Consider the following 25,268-nt stretch of genomic DNA (forward strand, 5'->3'; position numbering starts at 1 on the left):
GAGCTGGCTGCTTTCAGAATTAAACAAAGAACATCATGAAATATTTTTGTGCGGTCAGCAAGTAGACATTGGCTTTTGAATGCAGCGGACAATTGTCCAATATAACAAATTGACAATTAATGAAGCAAAGCACAACTTACAGCCACTTACGAATGCTTCCCAACAAATTGTGGTGAGCATTCACTTAGCCAATGGCTCGTACAATAGTACAGCAGTTTCGTAGGCGTCACAGCAGTGGCACTACAACGCCATAAACTCTGCACTGGTTAGACTAGTGCCATTTCCAAGCAATGAAAAGGCCTAATGTTTTCATAAATCAAATTGGGAATACCAGATATATATACAAAAAAAAGAGTGAAGCTAAATGTCCATGTAGACAGACCCAATAAACAGAAAGAGTGAGCTCTTCACTAGTAAAATTTCCATACAGAAATCGGAAACATGTACCTTGTTAGATCAGAACTTAAGTGGCTGAATTTTCAAAAGTACAGTAGAATCTTTACAAACAGAAATCGCTTAAACAGAATTGCTGGTTAAATGTAACAACCAGTTCTGAAGTGGGTTTGTACTTGAACATTTAAAAAAACTTTTATTAATCCGAACCAAAATGTCTCCCTATACACTACCTATAAACAAAACTATAGAAGCAACCTCTAAATGATCTTTTTTTCAGCGAGAACCAGAATCCGAATCTTAAGTTTGTTTCCATGCCTGTCTTCCGTAAAGAAATTTGTACTTATTGAACACATGGTATGTGCCAAGCGTTCAACATTTTCCCTTAAGTGTTAAATAGAGATGCAGTCGTGGGCGACTTTTTGGCTGCAGTAGTGAATTTTTCGTCACTCAGAATCGGGCAGTTTCAAATAACAGAAAATTCTGAAGATTGACTTGTGAAACAATAAAAATAAGAAATGCTACTATTTGACTATCAGAGCACAGCCAACCTCTGTTCATGTTCACAGAGGATGCATATTTGGTGCATGAATTGACTCTACCTTCGTCTATTTGTAGTGGCAGCATGATAGCCAAAGTACAGACTGACCAGGTTGCATGCAAGCATATGCACATGAAGCAATGTCTGGCAACCTTTTCTTCGTGTTCGATATTTTGTATTGCTACCTGGCGAATAATTCACTTAATTTCTGATGATCCGTTATTTCACACTTGTAGCCCTAAATGAGTAAGAAGTATTGCTCAGCAACTGTACTGGCTACAAAATAAGCTTTTAAGCACTAAGCACCTTGGGATTTTCTTTACCTAGCTGTTCCTTAATACTTCAGAATACTCAAAATTTCTAACCACAGTATTATGCAGGTGTACAACATATAGTGCTGTACCACTGCAAGTCTTTTTTTGGTATATGGAACTGTTATTTATTGGAACGTACTTCTCCAGTCCCTTGAGAATCCGTTTAATGGGATTCTACTCTAAAACCAATATATCAACTCCTGGCTGACATGCAGCAAAAAACAAGCGCTTATGAACAGAAAACATTTTACTTTGTAATGTGCCATTACGCTTTGGCTAATCATGACACAATTTAAGAAAAAGAAAGGGGGGGGGGGGACCACACCAATGATTTTACTACAAGGCAGACTTCCTTGTTTAAAGAACAACTTAAATTATAGGTAATTCTTCCTGTAAAGATAATGCTATTTCCAGAAGTCATTCATCACAAGAAATGTGAATTCTTTTTATTTCACAGAAACAGTTACAGTATATGTACAATGATATGGTACGATGAATTAATTCTTAAATAATTTAAGCAAACAAGAAACTCAACTACAGGTCCATTAGTGCAGCCGAAACTATGTACAAGGCACGCAAGTTAAATATTTGTACACTGGCTCGAGGCAATGCTACCGGGGGTGTGTGAATAAACATTTCTGAGACCAAATAGAATAGGATTCAAATGGTGCAAGAAACAAATTGAATTATCAAACAGAATACTTTTTTAGTAGTTTTCAAATAATGAGCACTTCTCATTATCAGTCTTCATGTCCTAAAATATTCATGTTAGGAAACTTCCTGTCATGAGAATGTAGGTTATGAACCATTCTTTTTAAAAGCAAAACTGAGCATTAGGAAGAATAAAGCAGTTTGTTTGCAAGCTCAGGACTTATGGGTGAGTGCGAAAGCTGTTTAGCCAAATAAGTATGGCTATTTACAAATATAGTGACTATTTGATTTAAAGACCAAATAAAATAGTGCAATATTCAATTTGTTACTCAAAGATTTCGAATATTCACACACCCCCAAATACTGTACAAAACATGCCTTTACATATATGGCATTGTCAAAACTAAAAATCAGGAGTGAAAAGTTTGAAATATCAAGAAAAATGCCTTTAAAAAGTTGTATACATATCTTTGTTCGAGGGTAAAACTACACAAGAAATAAAAGAAGAAAAAAAATCACATTTTTGCAAGTATGACAATGCAGTAAAAACAATGGTATTTAGAACATTTACATAATGTGCCCTCAACATGTCACATCACTGGATCAGCCTTGGACGGCTCTGTGAGTACATAAAGAATCTTGACCATTGTCTCATTGAGGTTTTTCAGCGTAAATGGTAAGCCTGCAATGAAGAATGGGACAAAAAAAGAACTTCTTTCATCATGTTATACAGTACAAAAAGTTTCCTAGTACACCACCACTGTTAAGTAAGCAGATTCTTATATTTAGCAGCTTCCAGTGGAGATTAAATAGCAAGTAACTCACACGCTCGACGTTAGTAAGCATTTTAGAAGTTGATTCGAATAAAGCAACACATCTCCCAACAATTGTACAGCACAGTCCACTTTAAAAGATGGTGGAAAAGCAGAAAAATGTAATCATTAGAACTGCATATTACATCAAGGCTGAGTTCATGTACCTTCATTATACAATGTAGCAAGCAATACCTGTCACTATATACTGACCGCAAGTGGTCTGCACTGTACTAGTACTTGCACCATATTTTATCACTGCCTACACTAATGAGTTCCGTCCTCTGTGTGGCTGCTGTGTTCACAAGTGTCACCTTAAGCACCTTGGCTTTTGAACAGCAAGCACAGCAATCTGTATGGCGCCCAACCAAGCAACGCACCCCTAGAAAGCCCGAGATCTGGCCAGGAGTGTTGCCTATGCCCGTCTTATAACCCAGTCAGTGCTGGGCGGTGGAAATCGAACCATGCACTTGCCACAGTTGAGCCGGCTGTCCTAGCCACTGGCACACAGCTGCGGTATTGTGTGGCCACTTGTTGATTACTAGCTTAATGACACAGTAGTCAACAGCAGTCTAAAGGCTTAAAACTCTGACAGCTTGAAGTCCCTGGGTCACAACGTCATAAAAGTAAGCTAGGCACTCTGTGGATGTACTGCAGCTGTAAGCAGTATGACAAAAACGTCCAGGGAGATCTGCACAACATTTAGTAGCAATACATTACAGACAGTGAACCGATACCAGCATTGCTAAATTTTTTGCATCTCACTGCTGGTTTAAGACTTGCTCTACAAGATAAAAGGCAGTGCTAGACTTCTCCCCTTTATTATAGAACACAAAGCTCTCATGAGTCTTGTGGTGAACACTTTGCACCTTTGTGGTGGGTGCATCATAGCCTCAGTTGCTTTTGCGCCATAACACCCTACATAACTAACATTGCATCCTTGTCATGTCCTTAAAGGGACACCAAAGAGCAACATTCAATTAGTTTATCATGCAGGTAAATTACTCTCTTCAAATCTTATTTCGATTCATCTGATGTAAGGAAATTGTGAGTGCGGTAGTAATATATTCAGTTCAGGTGTCCTTGAAGAGGTAAGAATGGGTACATTGGGACATCATAACTGAAAACCCTTCCCCCCAAAAATAAAAGCATGCACTTATGACAAGGCATGTAGGAATTAAACCGTGCAAACAAAGGAAGTAATACTAGTAAGTAATTTTTGCTAACAAACCTCTGCTGATGTAGAAAGCAGATCCTTTTTGGAGAAGCATCCAAGTGCCTCCTAACGTAGTTATGTTCACTCCAGTATCAACAGCGTAAAGAAACTGAAAACAACAGATAAAATCAAAAGTAATCTAATGAAGCAGCTGAATAGGAAGAGTTCACACAGGAAACATGCCATACTCTGCCTTTGCAAGGCTTTCACAAATAACACTCAGGGGTTGGACAGCTGAAACAACTTTTAAAGCAATATTTGGAGCAGAAATATCTTGGTTTCCGAGCATAGTATTTCAAATTTGGAGCAGCTTATTTGTCGCAGTCCACTCAAAATCTGGAGCACCTCAATGAAGTAAGCAATTGAAAGTTTTATGCTAGCCTTTCTGGACTAGCTCTTTAACGAATTATCTTTTATTTGGCACGGATCCAACTTCAGGGGCACAAGAAGCTGCTGTTCTCTGCTTTCTAGTTTCACTTGGTACACTGAAGTCTCAATAATTCCAACTCCCATAACTTGAACTCCTGGATAACTTCAACTCGTGGCAACTTGAACTGCATTTTGGTTGTTGTAGCTGCAGTAGACATTTAAATGAATAAAATCTCTCGGTATTCAAATACTTAATGGTGCGAGATGCTTATTTCAAGCGAAATTCCCATTTCCACCTATCCCTTGTTCTGAATTGGTTGACAGTTCACACAGCTTTTTTCTTCCCCCTTTTCTTTCTTTCTTTTTTTCCCCCACACCATACTCGGGGTGTTCTGGCATAAAGCAACACCTGGAGGGTATTTCTGCACACTGTGTATTGGCGTGATGCCGGTACGGCAGCAATACTGCAGCTTTGTTCACCCTTAACTAGATGGTTCCTTTACATGCTGCAGACATTCTTTCAATTACTCAAACCATGATTTGTCAAAAAACGCTTTGTAAACAAACATGTTTTCGATCATAAGCAACAATTCTGTAAATTTACAATCGTGCTTTTCCCCATGGATTTGGCTTAAGTGGAGCACTTCGGCATTCACACTGTGAATGACTGGGCGCACTGCTCTAATGTGAGAAGTTTATTTGCCACGTGGAAAGTTTTAAAAGACAACCAAGTTTAGGTGTCTCCCAACACCATGTGACTAACCAAGGAGAGCTCGATTGGTCTAATGGCCCCGCCAGCAAGAATGATCGTATGCGTTATATGCGTGCTGGCCTCTAATGGGATAAGAATGAAGATATGCAATTCACAGGTCCTCAACAAATAACAAACACGGTTTTATGGATGTGCTGATATGATGGCATAATATCACATGTGACTGCGTCGTTACTTGGGCTGCAATTGTGCAAGACTATATGACTTTGGAGAATCGACATCCAGAGAATGAGGTTGACAAAACCCAAACCCAATGAGTTGACAAAACCCAAAACCAAGCTGCCACTTTCCTCTCAGACCTGCCTAAACTCAAACACTTGGTGGTCGCACTTAGTGTTTTGGAGCAGCTTGGGTGCATTTCAAGGCATTTTTGCAATTTTAGCGCAGCAAGTTGCAAATATAGCACTTTGGCACAGCTGTACCACCCCTGCATAATTCACAATTTAAACAAGCATCTGGAAGTGAAGTTCATTTGAATATTGAAATGAGTGTAGCACACATGAGAAGGAATAACAAAAGAACACTGCATGTAGACAGAACACTGTTCTTCTTAAAGTGCTGGCAAGTACTGTATGGGGCTATGATCTCAATCACTCCAGGCCTTGGGCAACTTATAACTCAGCCAACACTGCTCAGTGCAAATGACGTCTTCCTGGCTGCAAAACTTACTTCTAATTAGACAGGTTCTCCTTTCCCATTTCTTAAGATATGAAAGATGATGACAAGTGTATTATTGTAAAACAAGTGAACATTTAACCAAAACGTAAGGGAGTCACCAAAAAAATGACAGCTTGTCAGTAATGCTAGCAAGAAAGAAAGAAAGGGAAAGGCTGCACATGCTGGTACTAACCATGTCATGGTGATTGTTCGCAGACATTGCCTTTTCACAACTTGGGTCTAGTCTCATAACACCGAAGGTAGTAGTGTCAGTAGAAAAATAGTGGCCAAAGGTAATAGCGCCATTGCCAAGCGCTTGTTTCGCAGACAAGTCCATGAACTTCACTTCCTCCTCCTTGATGTGAAGTGCTGCACAAATTAAGACAGATGCTCATGCAAAAAACACAAGAGAGATTCTCTAATTTCTAGTTAACCAGCGGGATGTGCCACCATCTGCAAGAACAGCTGGGCAGGAGTACACAAGCTACAGTAATTGCTCAATGAGAACAAAGCTGCGTACCACTAGGGCACACTGTGTTTCTTTAGCTAATTGGACAGGGAACACTTGCGACTCTTTCCATAGAAGCTAAGAAGCTGAGGAGTAGCGGCGCCTTAAATTGTGCGCCAACATCTCCTATATCATATCAATAAAAAAAAAAAGGAGGCTTTGAATAAAAAAAATTACTTCGAAGCGTCGTTTCGAAGCAAATTAGCTTAAGAACGCTCGGCGTGCTAGTACCGACAGCTTATTGCCCGTCACGTTCACATCGCTCCGCTTAAAAGAGAAAATTATCATCCCCCGACTGTGGATTTTCTTTGTAAGTTCGTGACACACTCGTATGGATCAAAATTTGCTCTTTGATAAACTTTCATCCACTTTGCGGGCTCCCGCGGAACTGATCTGCAATCGTCTAACACATCTCAGTTATGATCGCAGCAGCGTCCGCTACGCGTGATGCACTATACATGCCTTCCATCATTGCAACAGATCTGAAACACCGGGACTAGAGGGTAACGGAACCCACTCCCTAAAGATTGTGCTTTTATGCCCGCAAGCACCGGAAGAGAGTGTAAAAGCTGGAAATGCGTCGTGGCAGCCATGTGTCGTTTATTTTTAAATGTGTGTCTCGGCGGTCTGCTGCTGCTTTTCACTGTGAGACAATGAACAGCAGCGGCCCAGGATTTCCTTACATCACGGAGTTCATGCCAAAATGGCGGTTGCGGGCAATAGGAGGGGTATGGAGGCAGTGGTTTCAAATGAAATTTCTGATTAGAATGCGCATTGAAAGCCCAGTTTTTTTATGTGTCACATACACACAAAAGCGATGCAAAGAGCCTTTTCTCTCTGTTACAATAATAAACTGAGAACAGTCAGATGACCGTGTCATTGCCCCTTTGATGAACATATGCAGCATGACACGTAATGCATACAGCCGTAAGCATATGTTCTATACACAGTAGATTTCCATTTATTCAATTGGAATGAAGGACCCGGCTGGCACCCACAGATATCTGTAGGCCAAGATTTATTTTGACCCTGAAATTGGCCCTTGCCAGATAATTCAAACTTGACTGGTTAGTAACACACATGCCTGACCCAAACAGTGATTCCGCAAGATCACAAAAGCTGTGTGTCTGCCTTGGCAGTGCTTTGGAGAGTGGATGTGTTGAAGATGCACTCTCACCAAGCAATGCAAATGTTAGAATCTACATGAAGCAATACTTTGTGAAACAGCTAATTAAATGCTATATAATTCATTGTGATGCACACAATCATATTTATTTTCATCCTATGCAATGTGTAGGGGTGTGTGAATAGCAGTTTTCAAGACTGAAACAAATACGAATTGAATGGTGCCAGAAGCGAATTGAATTGGATATTTTTCGAATAGTTTCCAAATAATGTACAGTCCTCTCACCATTAAGATCAAACAATTTTAACATCCTGGTATTCACAAGAACAGAGCTTTTGTGATTACACTGCACATTATAAAGCATGTTTTATTAAAAGCACAAAGGAAGCATTAGGAACGACTAAGTAGAATGTTTGCAAACAGAGGGCTATTGGAGAATATGCAAATATGAGAAGTATTTATTTTCAAATCACAATACAGAGGTAGACAATAAAGGTAATAAAGGTTTATAAGGGTAAGCCTGTGGGCCAATTATTATCTGTGCACACTGTCGAGACCAGACATGCGCATTCTCTGCAGTGATGATAGAGTGAAAAAATTTGCTGATGATTACGACACTTCCTAACGCGAAATTTAGGCACGGCTCTATACGTGTTTTCATTTTGCTGTCAATATGTTTTATCATGTATATATATATAATATATATATATATTATATATATTATATATATTATTTTGTATAGGAACACCGTTTATATTAGGAAGAGAATGCTGCGAGTAGCATAGCTGGCACGGAAAATCTGTCTTGTGCGGCACATTGCAAACAGAGCGAAGTAAGGCAGGACTGCCTCACTAATTGGGAGATCGCAAAAGAGGCAGCACATGGGTGACACATGGGCACAACTCACAGCATCTGCCACAGGCAGACCCACGCTCATACAGTGCTTTGTTTCCACACATACGATGCGTGCTACTCTGGCACCGTATCGTGGCCATCGTCGTTGCAGCCCGTCTTGCACGAAACTACGCTTCGCTTCTCATTCTTTCATTCTACCAAGGACGAGAGTAGCCCTTCGTTGCGGGGAAATCGTGTCACCAGTGTCAGTGGCAACAACACCCAAAGGAGCGTCACATCTGGCCTTACTCGTAGCTGCTAGCGATTGCCCCTTGCAGGAGCAATGATCTTCGTCACATAGGCTGGTACTACGGACTGACCTCAGCAGCTGACACGGCGGACTACCGTAGCCCTCCTCACCTCACGCAACCCTGGCCCCCTCTCGGAAGTGCAGATGAGATTGCCCAAGCAACTGCAGCTTCTGTGGTTGCCGGCAACTCAGCGCATTGCGCAGGCTCTCTCCCCTCTGCTCCTCCTTCGCTTTCCATCACATTGTAGCCTCCTCCACTTTCCCCCTCACACTCTCTTCTTTCATTTTCCACTGTGCTCTGTGTTCGCTTTCATTTTTTTGTGTGCTCGTTCGCTCGGTTACGAGGTACGACACTGAGGCACACCAAGGCACGCCGACGTTCAATGCAGGAACGGGCGCCCAAGCGCTGCACTCTAAAACAAGAAGCACTTCTTCTATTGCATCAATTGTTGTGGCAGATGGTGTCACTACTGTAGAAAGTATGCTGCTATCAAATGTATTCTGATTTAATCGGATGAGAGGACACATGTGTTGCATCTATATATATATATATGTAGTGCCAAACAACAGTCACTGCTGAATTCAGTGCCTATACACTGTTCTTGCGAGTTATTGTGGTCAGCCCCCCCCAAAAAAAGCCTGGCTAACTCAGCAATGCAGCGTGCTCTAGCACATTATACCCACTGTGGGAGGGAAAAGAGAACATTGCATTTTTGCTTCAATTTCATGTTTGATTGTGTACAGTCGATGACATGGAGTATTTAAAGAGTATTTAAAGAATACTATTGGTATTTTCAAAAAGTGAGTGTTCAATTTGATGACTGAATTGTATAGGACAACATCTAATTCGTCATTCATATGAAAGTTTCGAATATTCGCACACGTCTAACAATGTGTAATCTCATGCAATGTTTACATTTATGCACCCTACAGATCACAACTTTAATCTTATGTAATTTTTACATTTATGCACTAATAAAGCCTTCCCAAGCTATGCTCAAATGCAAACACGATGCGAGGCGAATGTGCTGTGCAAGACGTCTAAGCAGTTATGTCACCAGGACAAAGATTATGCACGAAGCTTGTCGATATGCGAATGGTGAGGAAAATAGTATGCAGAGAGAAGTATGCCACAGATCTCACGCTTCTTCCCTTGTGTAGCAGTGGCACAGGAAGATTATGGGGGATTGGCCTCATAAGGCACTTTGTATAGCCGCTGCCATGTAACGGTTACCTGGGCCCCGTCAAGCCGTTTTTACGGCTTTTAGCCCAGCGGACCTTCCAGCATATTGTCTGGTAAATAAACTTGAATTTGAATTTGAATTTGAAGGGTTGCACAAACAGGAGAAATCGAAGAAAACAATGAAGTAAGTGAGTAACATGCTATTTTGTTAAGAGGTTTGTTTGTTTTAGAGATACTTATAGACTTAGACTGACAATATATGTACAGGCTTTATGCCACAATTTATTATTGTGCTTACTAGCAATGCACCGTCGGTCAGCATTCAGTGATATACAAGTCATCTATTTGGTGAGAAATGCAGTTATGCCAAACACTGTTGCGGTAAACAAGACAGGCCTTGCTTTAAAAATGCTGGTTCACAATGAGCAATTATCTTACAGCACACTACTTTCACTATGAAAGCTAATTCACAGAGAAGTCATTTTGCATGCTGAGCTGGTGGGAACAGATCTGCATCATGTGTTTTTGACACGAGCAAAATGATTAGAAAACTGGCAAAGTGGACTGCCCACCATAGCATTCACTATATAAAACGTAATGGACAGGGATGATGTGCCCAAAGCGATAAAGAGCGATACGAGAACTATAGATATGAAGTTTAAATAAATTTCCATTCTGTAAGGTGAACACAGCAGGTTTCACCCTTTTGTTTTTTTCTGATTGGCAGAATCGGAGCCATGCTACATTTTTCTTGTTATAACATAGGGTGCAGGTAATATTCGTCAGCACACTGTCATCTACATCTAACATGTGAAATTTGGTAGCAGATTTTACTAGTGGGAACATAGTTACCAAATAAACTTTAATATTTGTAAAATCTTGTGGGCACGACACTGACAAAGGGGGGGGGGGGGGGGCAGAGGCAGAAGGGGAGCATAGAAGTTTTTAAAGCCTACCCTGAGCATACAAGCACCCACAAACTACAAACAGCAGAGACTGGCAGGCTATACATTGTATTTAGATAAGCAAATTTTTCAGCGACTTTGCTGCGGCTGATTTCAGCTGCTTTGGGAGCTTACCTTCATAAGTGTGCTCACAGCAAGTACTTCTCTTGCATCCTTTCACTGTCAGAAGAATTACACAGAAGGTGAGGAGACATATGAGTGGAATTTTTTTACTAACAGTTTATTTTTCTTTTGTAAAGCTTGACACAACCTTTGTAAAATCATAAAGTGAGCACAAATTCCTAAACTTTACTAACAATTTGTGAGAGTTGGCAGGTATGAATGAATAATCAGCTAATGCCCACAATACTTAGGTGTAACTATCATCACTCACCTTCACGCAAGCACTTCTTTCCTGCTTTGCTCAAGTTGATGCTCTTTCCAATCATGCACATGAATGCTGCAAGAAATATTCCTTGTTAAAATATGCAGATCAAGCACAGTAGAAAAGTGCTCTGTGAGAAGCCTGAAAAACAAGTAAAACCAGTTATTTTTACAAGTTAATTGATATATCAGGTGCACGAGGTACTAGAGGATATTATGACTTTATGAATAGTATCTATATTTCACATGAGATTTAGTATACTCATTCCGAATACTTTTTAGTGTTTCTATTGCTGCTTTTCTATAAGACTGTTAAATAATGCCATCTTCAGTCTCAATTACTGACTAAATCTGGCTTTGGTAATATCAATACACGCAGATCAAATAGTGCATGTTGATGATATGCAGTTCTTCCACAACAGCAGGCTTTAGCAAGTGTTTGTCATTGTGTGCCCGTTTGTTAATCTTTCTCTCAGTGATACCTGCCATACATAGTGGGGTACAGGTTTAGTCGGAACTACTATGCCATATTGAGGGTGGCGTGGATTCTGAAGTTCACAACCAGATGTTCTTGGGTGGCGCAGGCACTGTGGGCTCAAGCAAATCCATTAGAAGTGAAGCCTAATAAAATCATGCGCAGGAACCTTGATTTTTTATTCTGCCAGCTGAAGCTGATCATCAGTTGCCATAATCGGGTTTTTAGGGTTCTCATTATGACTCATTATGACGTCCACCTGGTGAATGGAGAAATTCAACTGCACGAACGACATCTGACCACTAGTAGCACTTAATTCTTTGTCACAGATTATAATTTGCCACAAACTCTTGTCTCACTCAGAAAACAAACCATTTCACGATATTCAACAAGGTGGTGATCTCCAAGTCGCTGTGGTCGGGCGTGCAAGGAAACTAGGGGAAAGTGCTGCTTCATCTCCAGTGTCAGAACAAAATCTGATACCCTGGAATAAATGTGCTAAATAGGTGAAAGAAGGGTTGGTGTGGGCGATGTTAAGCGCTTAGACAGATATAACGAGAATGTTAATGTCTATAACAATTCAAAGCCGTGTCCTCAACTACCTTGCATGCTTAGTACATGAATTATGGAGAGCACATCATCTAACAACTGAACGGTGACTAAAGGTGGTAGCAAGCTGCTTTCAAGAGAAAATGCAACAGCTCTTCATAAATTTTAATCAGCAGCAAACTGCAAAAGCTTTGATGCATAAAATTCAAATGTGCTTATTGTTTACAAGTAAAAAGCACTATTCTGTACAGTTACAGATGTAAGGTCAGCCAGCGTGCTGGTAATGGTACAGTAACAATGCAGGCAGCATTCCCTTTCACAATCATTTATGTACACCTATGCAAACGACAGTAAAATCAACTTTGTTGGCAACAGTACCTACGCATGTACTAGGTAGGCAAGTATACTTACAGACTGAAAATCAAACCCAGAACCTCATGCTTGGCCTTAAATGCCAGAGGCGTTGATGTACTGTAGCTCTATAGTAATTATGCAATTCAGTAGTGTGCTTCCCTGCATTGCATGTTTGCGCAGCTAACAGCAGCACCAGTCGATGAGGATAGCTATAAGGGCTTGTTGGTATGGCATACCTTATTTTTACGATAGGCAGTGCTTCCACAACAGCAGGCTTTAGCGAGTGTTTGTCATTGTGTGCCTGTTTGTTAAGCGCTCTGTGTGTGTCAGATGTGCCTTTCTGTTGTCCTTGTTCAGCTTGCGCCACAACAAAATAAGATAAGCAACATCAGGCACTGCTCAAATGAAGATGAAGTGCAAAGTACAGATACTGTGGCTTGCCTGTTGCATGTGGTTTCATCACGAGATCTACACCTACATTTTACATTTCATAAAATATGCAAGCTGTGCACATACGCTGACTGCAACACAGACTAGCCGCCATTAGCTTGGAAAACAGCCTTGCAGAAAAGCTAGCTTAAAAGCGTAAAAAAAAGTCGGGCCTACAATTACCCATTTTGTAATGTAAGAATTTGATAACTGCACACAAGGGCTGACAGAGAGAGACAACCAGAGGGAAAATAGGAAGGTTAACCAAAAAAACAAGACAAGGTATCATTTTCTAACCTGCACGAAGGGGAACAGGAAAAAAGATGCTAGAGGGATTAAACAAGCTGAAGCATAAAAGAATGCTTATAAAATGTATAAAAGAAAGTTTACAATCTGCAATTATATGTAGAAAGAAAAGTCTGGTAATATAATACTTACATGTCTGTACTATGGCATCCTTGACTTCCTGTTGGACGTCAACTGAAACAAGACAGCAGCCATGAAGTAGGAAGTGCTATTTAAATCATATTCATGCATCAAACACATCAATCATACTGTAATTATAGTGCATAAAAAAATATTGGTCCATACACAACTCAGATGTCTGTACAATGGCATCCTTGGCTTCCTGTTGAAGACCGCCTGAAAACAAGACAGCAGCGGTGAAATAAATTGTGCCACAAACTAAGGAGGAAAAGAACAATATTCCCAGTTTCTTTTTGCTTTGTAGAGAATAACAACATTGGTGTCATTTATGCTCAAACTTGTACAGCACACTTAGCACAAGTAGCTAACATTTTGCAGCGCCAACAGTCCATGGAGCAACTGTGCATACATCGGTGACTGTCCCAAGAACAATCCAGCCTGCCGGGTTCAGCAAGGAATCAACCGCCATGCTGAGCAGCATCCACTGGGCTGGCAAACTATATATGTGGGTGCCTCGTCTTGAATTTTTATTTTCCCCACCATTCTAACTGAAAAACTTGGATCGCTTGCTATCAAAGAGCTGTTCAAGCATTTCACTGACATGAACGTGAAATTAAAAAAAAAAATTGATGATATGAAACAGAGTGTCACGCATTTGAATGAACCTTTTGAAGAAATGCGGGCTACTAAACAAGAACTGGATGATTTAAAACGAGAGCATGCTGCTTTAAATGCAGAAAAGGAACAATTGGCACAGTCGCTGGCCAGCACACAGAAAGAACTTACTGAACTAAAGCGATACACAAGGAAAAATAATGTGGAGATAAACGGAATCTCACAGAGCCAGAACGAATTGCTGGTGGAAGTTGTTCAAAAAATTGAAGACGAAATAGGGGTCAGTATTGTATCGTCAGACATTGACGTTCATCATGTGCTAACAAGAGAAATAAACAAAAGCAACGTCATCGTGAGGCTCATATCACGAACAAAGCGTGACACCCTGTTAATCGCCGCAATGACAAAGTGTTTCATGGCCAATGAAATAGGATTCTCTGAAAGTGATGCACTGTTCATCAATGAGCACTTTTGTCCTGAAAAGAAAGCTCTGCTAGGTATGCCTATTGCAAAAAGAAACTGGAAATTTGTGTGGGCCGCTCAGCCTAAAATTCCCGGAAGGAAGGCAGAAAATTTGAGAGCTATTCACATTGCCATAATAGATGACCTTACGAAAATCGTGTGACTGAACTGCACGTGTGGCATCTGACGTTACATTTATTATGTTTATTTTACCCCACGAACAATTGCACCAGCTTCATATCCTGCATTGTAACATCAGAAGCTTGCACAGAAATCATGATTTATTATTGTCCTTATTGGTGCGGCTTAAGTGTCACTTCAACATCATAGCTCTATCAGAAACTTGGTTAAAGGGAAGTGAATTTTTAAACGTGACAAATTACAATTTTCTGTCCCTCCAAAAAATGGCTAAATCTAGAGGTGGTGGTAAGGCACTGTAGCTGTCATTGGCAATAAAATATAAGAAATGGATGTTATGGAGACAACTGGTGACTACGAGATGCTTTTTGTTGAACTCGAACACAAGCTTATAATTGGCATGACATAGAGTCTACCCGACTAAAATCTTCAGCCATTCTTGGATAAACTTGAAAGAACCATGGCAAATCTTGAAAATACAGGTAACAAGGTGATTTTATGTGGAGATTGTATTATTAACATGGCAGATCACAACAATAGTCAATATCAAAATCTCATATCGTGCTATGGCTTTCAGAACCACATTACTTACCCCACAAGAGTCACAGCAACCACGTCATCTATAATAGGTCATATACTTTCTAACTATAAGTAGCGTTATGTCAGGAGTCATTCCTGAAAGCACAACAGACCATTTCCCGACCTATGCCCATGTACCCTTACATAACTTTAACATCAACGCTCAAACTCGTTTAGCAGAAAGGTGGGACTACTTGAAAACTAGGAAATGTCTAGAAGAACTGAACTTTGCTGCAATCAGTTTCGCTAATGTCAACCAAGCACATGGAGCATTCTCTAATTTATTACTTTCCTGCTGTGTTAAACAAAAGGCAAGCTAACGTAGAGCCACATACTTCTTGATCTCTATCTGTCCCTGGATGATGGATGCAATGCTATTAGTGAATAAGCAAAAAGAACATTGGCACAATAAACTGAAACAAAACAGGGACAATGATTATTATTGTGCCCGATATAAGACAGTGCGCAATCTTCATCTTTCATTAGCATGTATGCATAAGAAAGAAAAGACTTTAGTTTTACAGTTAAACCTCAATATAACAAAGTATGTAAAATTGGCAATTTGCTTCGTTATATTGAAATTCGACCTTTTATGCAAACAAGTACAGCTGCAGATTTGAATGAAAATATGAATGAGCACATTTGAATAAGAAAACAATTCATTTTGATAAATCTGGGAGTCGGCGACAAATGATAAGGTTTCACGCCTTGTCGACGATATCTTCACATAGGCGGTGCGAATTAAGTGAACGCAGTCACACTTTCGCGTACACCCCACCCCCGCGGCTGATAGCATCATCCGCACTGGGACGACGCCATCATGAAAAATGCCGGCAGCGGTGAGCGAATGCTTAGTCTGCCTCTCACTGCAACGAGTCCCCAAAACTCGAGATTATGCAACCTGCCATTCTAAAAGCGCGGGAAGCCAGTTTACATGATGCCACGCTGTCTCCTCGGCGCACCCTCTTTGCAAACGCGGCAGATTATACCTAAAGCAGGGTGCGCCACTGCTGCGTCTGCTCTCAGTCGCACTTACAGCTATGCACAACCACTGCAGAGAAAGACCCAGGCACGCCAGAAATCCAGGTGCGCCGGCTCAGCCCCGCCCCTCGCTCGAGCTTGATCGCATTACCATTAGCTTGCTCCTCTCCTCCTCTTTCCCTTTGCTCGCAAGGGGAGACAGCATTCGTGTGTGAAGCCACCATCTTTCTTTCTCATTCTCGCACACTTTCACTCGCACCTAAAGCACAAAGTGCGCGAGGCGCGATAGGATCTTATCACACTTGGACTTTATATGGAACATGATGCGGCTTCACTTCGCCGTGGATCATTTGCAAGCAGCCACCTGTAATTCAATCATTTGATCATCTGCGTCCATCGGCGGAAGTCTCCATTTATTGAAATCACATACAAAAACACTTCGTTACATTGAGGTTCTAATTTCATGGTGTTCTACAGACAAGAGGTTATGAAAAGTTAAATACTTCGTTATATCAAGAATTTAGTTACATCAAGGTTTAATTTAAAAACAAACGGGAATTCTAAAGAAATTTGGCATATAGTGAATTCACTCATAAAGTCAACAAAAAATTACAAGGTATCTTATGATCTCTCATAAGAGGTGGACGGCCAAAGCCTACCTTTTCTCCTCTTATCATTCGCCTTTTTCTCTTTGCCTCTTCTCTCTATCTTCTGTTTTCCACTTTCTCTTCTTTGTCTTTCTCTTTAATTCTTCTCTTCACCCGTTTCTTCTTTCTTCGTTCCTGCTGTTTCTTTGACTTCTTATGTTTGCCTCTTTCTCTTTACAAATTGTCGGTAGACATACAAGTAATTTTGTAGTCATCAGCAGTCATCACAGTCATTATTAGTCATTACTGCTCATTAGTAAGCATTTTGTCATTTGTAATTCATTGCAGTCGTTACAATTTATCGTTAGACACATTGGTCATTTCATAGTTTACAAGTCATTTCAGTCCTTATTCATTACTAAGCATATTTAGTCATTTGTAATTAATTGTAGTCATTACAAGTTGTCATTAGACATATTGGTCACTTCATAGTTATTACTAGTCATTACAAGTCATTTTAGTCATTACTAAGCATTTTTAGTCATTTGTAATTAATTGTAGTCGTTAGAAGTTGTCATTAGACATATTGGTGATTTCGTAGTTATTACTAGTCATTATAAGTCATTTCAGTCATTATTTGTCATTACTAAGCACTTTTAGTATTTCCGAATTAATTGTACTCGTTACTAGTTGCAGTTAGATATATTGTTCATTTCATAGTCATTAGTAGCCATTACAAGTCATTTTAGTCAATATTAGTCATTACCGCTCATTAGTAAGCATTCTTAGTCATTTGTAATCAATTGTGGTCAGTACAAGCCATCATTAGACATATTGGTCATTTTGTGGCCATTGCAAGTAATTAGTAGTCATTTTAGTCATTATTAACCTCTACCAATCTCTATTGTAAGGTTATCATTCACTAACTGTCACTATCAATCATTTTTCATGCTTTAATCTGTCTTCATATAGCGTGATGACGCTTCGGCGGACACTCAGTCAGTCAGGTCTGCTGACACAAACTTCACCATGAGCGTAGAAAGGCTTTCACCTTAAAACAGTGCAGTATACTTCCCAACAGCAACGCATTAGGCGCAACTGAAGCAGATCTTGCTGAGCCATTTAATTACTACTTTATCGATTTGCACACTACTACACAATGCAACCAGGGTGCCCATGATATAGAATTTGTTTCTTTTTTACCTCCTTCTCAAATAAACTCATTTGTTTTCTTTGAAATAACAACATTGCAAATCATAAATGCTGTAAAGCTTATGCCATCAAATAAGGCCACGGGTCATGATAGTCTGTAAGCTTATCCAAAACAACATCGACATCATGGGTCCAGTGCTTCGAAACTTGTTCAGTGAATCCATTCTCTCGGGTACATACCCTGACCAGCTCAATATCGAAAGAGTGGTAGCAATATACAAAGCAGACATCCCAAATGATTTAGTGAACCATCTACCAATAACTATTTTCTCATGCATTAATACGCTTTTCAAAAAACTAATTGCAAAGGTGTGCCTTGTCTCTTTCCCATAGCGTAGTACTCAAGGAATTAAAACTGAATTGAACGCCAAGAGCAGCAGCAACAACGAAGGGCTGGGTGGGAAATGCAAAGCGCGTCCTAAGCTACCTTGAAAAATACCACATACTCACAAATGTGCAGCATGGTTTTAGAACTGGTTACTCTGTTACAGCTGCAGTAAGCTCCCTAACAGAAATTATAAGCCAAGCACTTAACAAGATTTACTTCATGCTCGGCTTATTCTTAGATATTAGAAAGCATTTGACTCGGTAGGTCACAGTATACTATTACGAAAATTAGAATATTGTGATTTTAGAGGACAAGCACTTCGCTTTTTTTGCAGCTATTTAGCTACTGCAGAAGCAGAATTTGCTTATACACAGCCTAGCTTAATTTTCCTTTTAGTGTCCCTTCATGGTGGCGCTCATCAAAGCAACATATTTCGCCATGTCTGAATTGCTTTGCAGGCCTTTTCCTTTGCGTTATCGCCTTCAAGCATCAGCCAACCTGATCCGCCTGGTTTGTCTGGACATGTGCTGTGGATTCCTGGATCTTCAGGCATGTGAAAACAACGAGTGCCAGCCACAAGTCTTTGCTTCTGTTATAATTGCTCAAACTGAAACGTTGCATTGACCTCACAGCTATGTGACGTCAACGAAAAACTCTATAAATATAAAGGTGTGAATTCTTTGCATCACCTCGGAGGGCACGGCAGCGCTCATCAAAGCAACATGTTTCTCCATGTCTGGAGCACTGTGGAGATTAGATTTCACCGTCTGTTTACTAGTGTTCATACGAATTCTTGTACTCTTGTCATGCTGCCGTGTACTCAAAGATGTGCTCAAATTACTAACGACTATTCGACTTTTCTCCTACTCCTACTTTGTGGTGACATAGAAAGCAATCCTGGTCCCACTGCTGCGGAGAAACTAAATGTCATTCTTGACGAACTTCAAGAGATAAAATGTGGGCAAGATACGTGATGCTACCCTTTCAGAATTCAATCAGAAGTTTACAAAATTGGACAAGGTCTTGGGGTTAACTAAAGCAAATGAATTGAAAATACAAAAACTGAAAAAAAAAAACAGTACAAAATTTTGAAGTTTTGTTGACTCAAAATAAAAAGCTTCTTGACTGCGAAGACAGCTCGCAGAAACAACCTTTTAGTTTTTGGTATTAAAGAATCCCATGACGAAAAAAGGCAGGATCTTGAAAATAAAGTTGTCCGCAAAGTTTTCCAAGAAAAGTTTAGCGTTAGTGTCAGTTCAGTGGAACGTGTTCATAGTACTGCTAGGCCGAAAGAGAATAAGTTAAGACCTGTGATTGTGCACCTGTACAACTATAATGAAAAGGTGTCTCTGTTTAAGAATTGCTCGAAACATAAGGGTACTGGCATATCGATTTCTAATGATTATGCTAAGAAACCTTGCAGATATGAAGAAATTGTGGTAGTCTGTATTAGAAGATAGTCTTCCAAATGACGAACTGAAACTTGTTCATGACAAGCTCTTTGTGAACAGTGACGTCTATGCATGGGCCAATGGAAAGAACTGTAAAGTCTTGCTCCGTAAGAATACTAACTCAGGTGACTGATGCTATTGTACCAAAGAGGACCTTGTGCAGAAGGTTCTTCGTATTATTTGTTTGAATGCGCAAAGTGTGTGCAATAAAGCAGAATGGCTTGAATATATTTTGCTGTCGTATGACCCTCACATAATAGCCGTCATCACATAGCCATCATAACAGAAACGTGGCTTCATGCTAATATCCCAGATAGCTGAGTGTTCCCACTTTCACATTGTTATCAAAAAGATAGTGAAACAAAAGGAAGCAGCAATGCAATTCTTTTAAAATGCGGACTCCCATACTTTCTGCTGCCAGAAGTTGATAATGGTAACGAAAGTGTTTTTTTGCAAAGTTGAATTCATTGGAAACACTATCATTATTGCGAAGTTTACAGGTCACCTGGATCCACACCATAATTCTTGTTAGAACTCTACGATTACTTAGAAAAATACTGCGATCAAAATATAATTGTCGCTGGAGATTTTAACTTTCTTTGTATTAACTGGGTGGAAATGAAGTCTGGTTCGGTTGATTTCCACAGTTCTCAAGTGTTGTTTGACGTAATGCTTGCATATAACCTTAATCAAATGGTCCTTGTACCAACATGTGTAACAGATTCTGCTTCTTCAATTTTAGACTTTTCATTTTGCGCAAACCACATTCAGGTTCATGTAATGCAGGTTCACAATGGAACACACGGAACCCCCCCCCATCTACACGCGCTGCTTACATCATATTTTAAAACCATATAAACATTCTATCGCACGCCCTTGATTTCATTGTGAACAAGGCTCCCGTCAGGGGAGCCGAAACGTCTTTTCTTGTATTCATTCAGTGGTCGGTGTCCTTCTTTTTACCCTTCTTCATGATGCCTCCCGACCAGACGGGCTTCCGTCAAAACCTCGACTTCACAATGGAATTTCAGATCACAATTTTACTTGTATCTTCCCACGAAGGGCGGGCTCTTATAAACCGGAACCTGTGGTTGTAAAAGATTATTCTGCTGCGGATGAGGTTCAAATTGCACTTTGTTTAGAGGACAGTCTTTTCTCTTTATGTGATGATGACATTGACATATTATGGACCAAGTTTAAATCATACAGTTTCTATACAGTGTCATAAGTTTCTATACAGTGTCACCACTGTATAGAAAACATTATTCCAGACAGACTAAAACAGGTTGGTCAAGAGAGCCCTCGGATCACCAGAGAGCTGCTCCTGATGAACCGTAGGCTAAAGCATCACAGGGAATTAAAGTATGCTGATGACAAGGTGCTTAAAGAACATAAACTACCCTTGTGCACAATATGCGAGTCCCAAGAACACTATTTCAGTGAAACAATTGGGCGTTTTGCATGAGAAAGCCCACTAAAATTCTGGCAATTCTTGGGGCCCAAAGGCCATCAATGAATCGAGCAGGTGGCGCTGGGCAACACTCATTACAGACAGCAGGCAAATAGCTCAAATGTTTAATTATCACTTTCAAAGCATGTTTTCAAAGCTGACAACGATTGTGACGTCACTCCCACAACAGATGGATCAGGCAGTCTGTCCATATCCTTGGAGGGTGTAGTTGAACTGTTCTTATGGTAGACACAAAGAAGTCAACAGGTCTAGATAAAATTCCGGCTATTTTTCTTAAGAAATTCGCACAGCTGATAGGCAGATTCCTTCTCATAATATTTAATAAGTCCTTAAAAACTGGTAAAGTACTGACAGATCGGCTCCTGGCTTGTGCTGTTCCGGTTTTTAAGAAGCGTAGCCTGGCAGAAATGAATAATTATTGACCAATTTCCCTTACATGTATTTGTTACAAGGTGTTAGAGTATATTCTGGTGATATGTTTAAGTAACTTTTTGGATACACAATATCACACAAAATGAACAGGATGGGTTCCGACGAGGCTTTTCTACTAACACGCAGTTAATAGATACCATTAATGAATTCGCTAAAGTTTTCAATATGAATGGTCAGGTGGACATATTATTTTTGGACCTCTCCAAAGCTTCTGACATGGTGTCTCACAATAAACTAATCCTGAAGATGAAAACAATTGGTATACCTTCCGAAATAATTAACTGGGTTATATCTTATTTGACTAATAGAAAACAATATGTAGATATAGAGGGATTGTACTCTGGAAATTTAGATATTTACTCAGGAGTGCCCCAAGTATCTGTAATAGGACTAGTCTTGTTCAACATCTGTATCAATGACATGGTAGACTCTGTCAAATCAACTGTTTCAGTTAAATCATTTGTTGACGACTGTGTCTTCTCTAAAACCACAAAATATGTTTCTGACCAACTTGAGTTGAACGTGAATCTAAAATAACTAGCAGAATAGTGTGCTAGGTGGGATATGATTATTAATTTTGGAAAAACAGTACAGATGTGTCTTACTAATAAAAGAAACAAACTGGTGTTTTCGTATAACATAAATGGTAATGTGATCAAACAAGTAGAGGAATATGAGTATTTAGGGATTATGATTATGTCCAGGCTTATATGGACCGCGCACATTAACAACATATGCTCTTCAGCTCATAAAAGATAAGGCTTCCTAAAACACAAATTAAGAATATCATCAAAGCAACTAAGGAACAAGGTGTACAAAGCCATAGTAAGACCTTCTCTAGAGTATGCAAACACTGTATGGGACCCTCACACAACGGTAGATATAGAAAACATTCAAAGATTAGCAGTTCGTTTTATATACACACACACACACACACACACACACACACACACACACACACACACACACACACACACACACACACACACACATATATATATGTATAACTGCTATAAACGACGGGACTCTCTGTCTGCTATGTTGCAGGTAGCAAAACCGGAATGCTTAAAGGAATGCTGAAGAATTGCTGGAATAGAGTTTCTTAGCCGCTTATATTTTTCGAAACTAGGCATTCCCCAAGAATACGTAACAATCATTTAACACTTTATTTAACCTATTTTTGCTCCCACAAATATTTACAAGTATTTATTTTTCCCCAATACAATCACAGATTGGAATGCATTGCCACATGATTCTCCCCTCCTTGTCCCTGATGAGTGATTTGGACCGTCAGAAAGCATTGTCTGTGATGTACTATGTTGTTAACGTTGCACATTGCTTCTTTACTATTATGGCTTTTTATAGTGCGTGCAATATCTTGTTCAGTTTTATACAAGCATGCATCATCCATTTTTGGTTGTCAATACGCATGCTTTTTTTGAAGGCCAAATTTTTTTTGTCCTTTCTGTATTCTGCCTCTCCTGCTTGGACCGTTTTTGGTCCGCAGCATGTAATAAAATTTTAAAAATTTATGCTGACCCAATCAAGCGCCATATGCTGATTTGACTATGAACAATGAGCACGGCAAACCTGTAACAATTATAAAAGAGAGTTCACTATTTAGAGAGGCCTGTTCCCAACGTCATGCAGTGTGAAACCTACTGCCTGAGATCACTTGCACTAGTAGCATGGCTAAATGCTATAAACTTTATGAAAAGGGGGCTGTCACCTTTAGGGGGTTCGATGGGTGTGTCACTCTTCTTTCCATGTACAGCTGGCTTCGAGACCTTGTGGTTCGGATAAGTACTTGGAACTTTTCTGGACTTCAGTGCTGAAGCAGTTACGAGTGTGGATTTCCTCTGCTTCCAAAGTGACTTGATCCAGCAAATATTTTCTTCACCCGTGCTGTCCAAGAGCTTTGCGCTAGCTGCAGGTGCTTCAGGAAGTGCTTTTTCTTTAGCAACTTTCAATAATGCTATTGGATTTTCGTCATGCCGAGTGGTTTTGTTCGAAGATCTCCCTGGGATCTGCCAAAAGTTTATCCTGGGTTTTACAGTTTCCAGGCGAGAGTCAATTGCTAATGAGGATTTTGATGCACACCGCTTCTTTCTGGGCGATTCAAAAGGCTCATTTTCAGCTCCGAGACTTTCCAGAGCTTCACAGCATACAGGCACCGCATCTCCAGTCACTGGTAAAACTGCTTTGCCATGCGATTCCTCAATATTCTTTGCAACTTCTGCACTTTCCCGCTGTAAACCAGTCCCACACTTTAAGGCACTTGCTGCCTTAATCTCACTTTTCTTTGTTGGCCCAACTCTCTTGTTACTTTCAGAACCCTGAGAGCGCAAACCTTTTTGTGCAGACCAAAGATTGTTCTTTTCTTTGGCTGCTCCTTCATGATGAGCATTGGGCCCATCGGGCCTTGCTTCAACAGGCACTGCAAGTGGGCTCTTGCAGGGTGTCTGAGGGCTCTGAAAGGATCTGGAGCTATTTTGCATGAAAGGTGTTTCGAATTTGGCCCAGGCGCTGTTTTTCTTGACTAGTTCAGGAAACACCTCTCTCATGAACCACTGCTCATGGGTATTGTTCAAGGGGGAAGCTGGCTCAGGAAAGGCTCGATTTGCTAAGCTGCTTAAAGGTTTCCGTGGTTTTCGTGGTTTCCGTAAAGGTTTCCTTAAAGGTTTTTCACGACTTGCAGAGCTCCACAGGTCCCTAGAGATTAATGGCAATGGCTTAGACCCATACCCTTTCTGAGAACCACATGGAGAGCTGGAACTCGGAGATGGAATGCGTATATTTTTGCACTGAAGCTTGCTGCTGTCGGCCATCTTGCTCCCTTCTTGCTTCAAGTCAGCTGCAGTTGATGCATTCTTATTTCCTAGTTGAGAAACATTAGGGGATTTGGTTTTGAGCTTATTTACTGTTGCTGCCTGTGGTATAACTACACCAGGTCTCTTTCTTCGCAAATTGAAGCGAGGCGTGTGATCCCCTAAAGATTCATTTTCTTGAACGTTGGTGCGACCCTGCTTTTGGTTTCCAGGGGCATTGCATGTTTCTGTTCCTTGATCCTGATAACTCGAGAGCTTTGTCCCATTGCTGGAGCTGATAGCATTGTCTGGGTGCTTAAGTTTTCTCTCTGCACTGTCAGCGCTGGGCTGTTCACAGACATTATCATCGTTGTCCACACCAGTAGGTAAGCCACTTGTCCAATCATTGTATGGGAATGCAATGGCTATTCTCCGACTAACTTTCCTCTGAGGACTGTTCACTACTGCAATGTCGTCTGGCTCTTTCGCGACTAGAGGATCAACCGTCAGCAAGTGCTGCTCGGGCTCATTATCTTCCCTTCCTCTCGGTGTCTGTACCGAAGCCTGAGAAGCTTCTGAGATAGCTACTGGGCTGAAACAGGAAAAAAAAAAAGAAGCACGCTTCATTAGCAAGAGCAGATGATTATGCAAAGCCTATGAATTTTGCAGCACTACTTAATGATGAGCTGACTTTTCTTAGATACTTGTTGCATTGTGTTGTACAGATGATCTATTGATACTTGAATTGAGCATTGAGGTTTCACAGTACAAGTAATTGAATTCTTTGTCTTTCTGATGGTACAAGTGTAATGAGAGGGAAATTTCTGGACAACAAATTAGTGAGGAATGTACAACAATTCTCATGTTTATGGCAACTGCTGCTGCCACAACAGGCACTGAAGGTTGGAGTCTGCAAGTTGAACAGGAAGAGGTGTTTGGTTTAGCACACCAGTCAGAA

General features: G+C 40.3%; 1 protein-coding gene across 9 annotated transcripts in view; it reads right to left on the reverse strand.

Annotated features, from left to right (window-relative positions):
* Nucleotides 1-1,672: 1,672 nt before the first annotated feature.
* Nucleotides 1,673-25,268, reverse strand: part of LOC135898916 (uncharacterized) — a 40,912-nt gene continuing 17,316 nt past the window's right edge. For 4 of the 9 annotated variants that reach the window (XM_065428143.2, XM_065428148.2, XM_065428147.2 and 1 more), the window contains 8 exons: nt 23,233-24,902; nt 13,413-13,463; nt 13,260-13,301; nt 11,025-11,090; nt 10,766-10,810; nt 5,919-6,094; nt 3,943-4,036; nt 1,673-2,581 (listed from right to left, as the gene is read on the reverse strand). In XM_065428143.2, coding sequence (XP_065284215.2) covers nt 2,490-2,581; nt 3,943-4,036; nt 5,919-6,094; nt 10,766-10,810; nt 11,025-11,090; nt 13,260-13,301; nt 13,413-13,463; nt 23,233-24,902 — 2,236 coding nt within the window. In that variant the 3' untranslated portion in view covers nt 1,673-2,489. Of the gene's footprint in view, nt 2,582-3,942; nt 4,037-5,918; nt 6,095-10,765; nt 10,811-11,024; nt 11,091-13,259; nt 13,302-13,412; nt 13,464-16,681; nt 16,842-23,232; nt 24,903-25,268 lie in introns of those variants that run through there. The other 5 variants (XM_065428145.2, XM_065428144.2, XM_065428146.2 and 2 more) reach the window with 5 other exon arrangements.

This window comes from Dermacentor albipictus, chromosome 3 (assembly GCF_038994185.2).
Source record: "Dermacentor albipictus isolate Rhodes 1998 colony chromosome 3, USDA_Dalb.pri_finalv2, whole genome shotgun sequence".
NCBI classification, from domain to species: Eukaryota; Metazoa; Arthropoda; class Arachnida; order Ixodida; family Ixodidae; genus Dermacentor; species Dermacentor albipictus.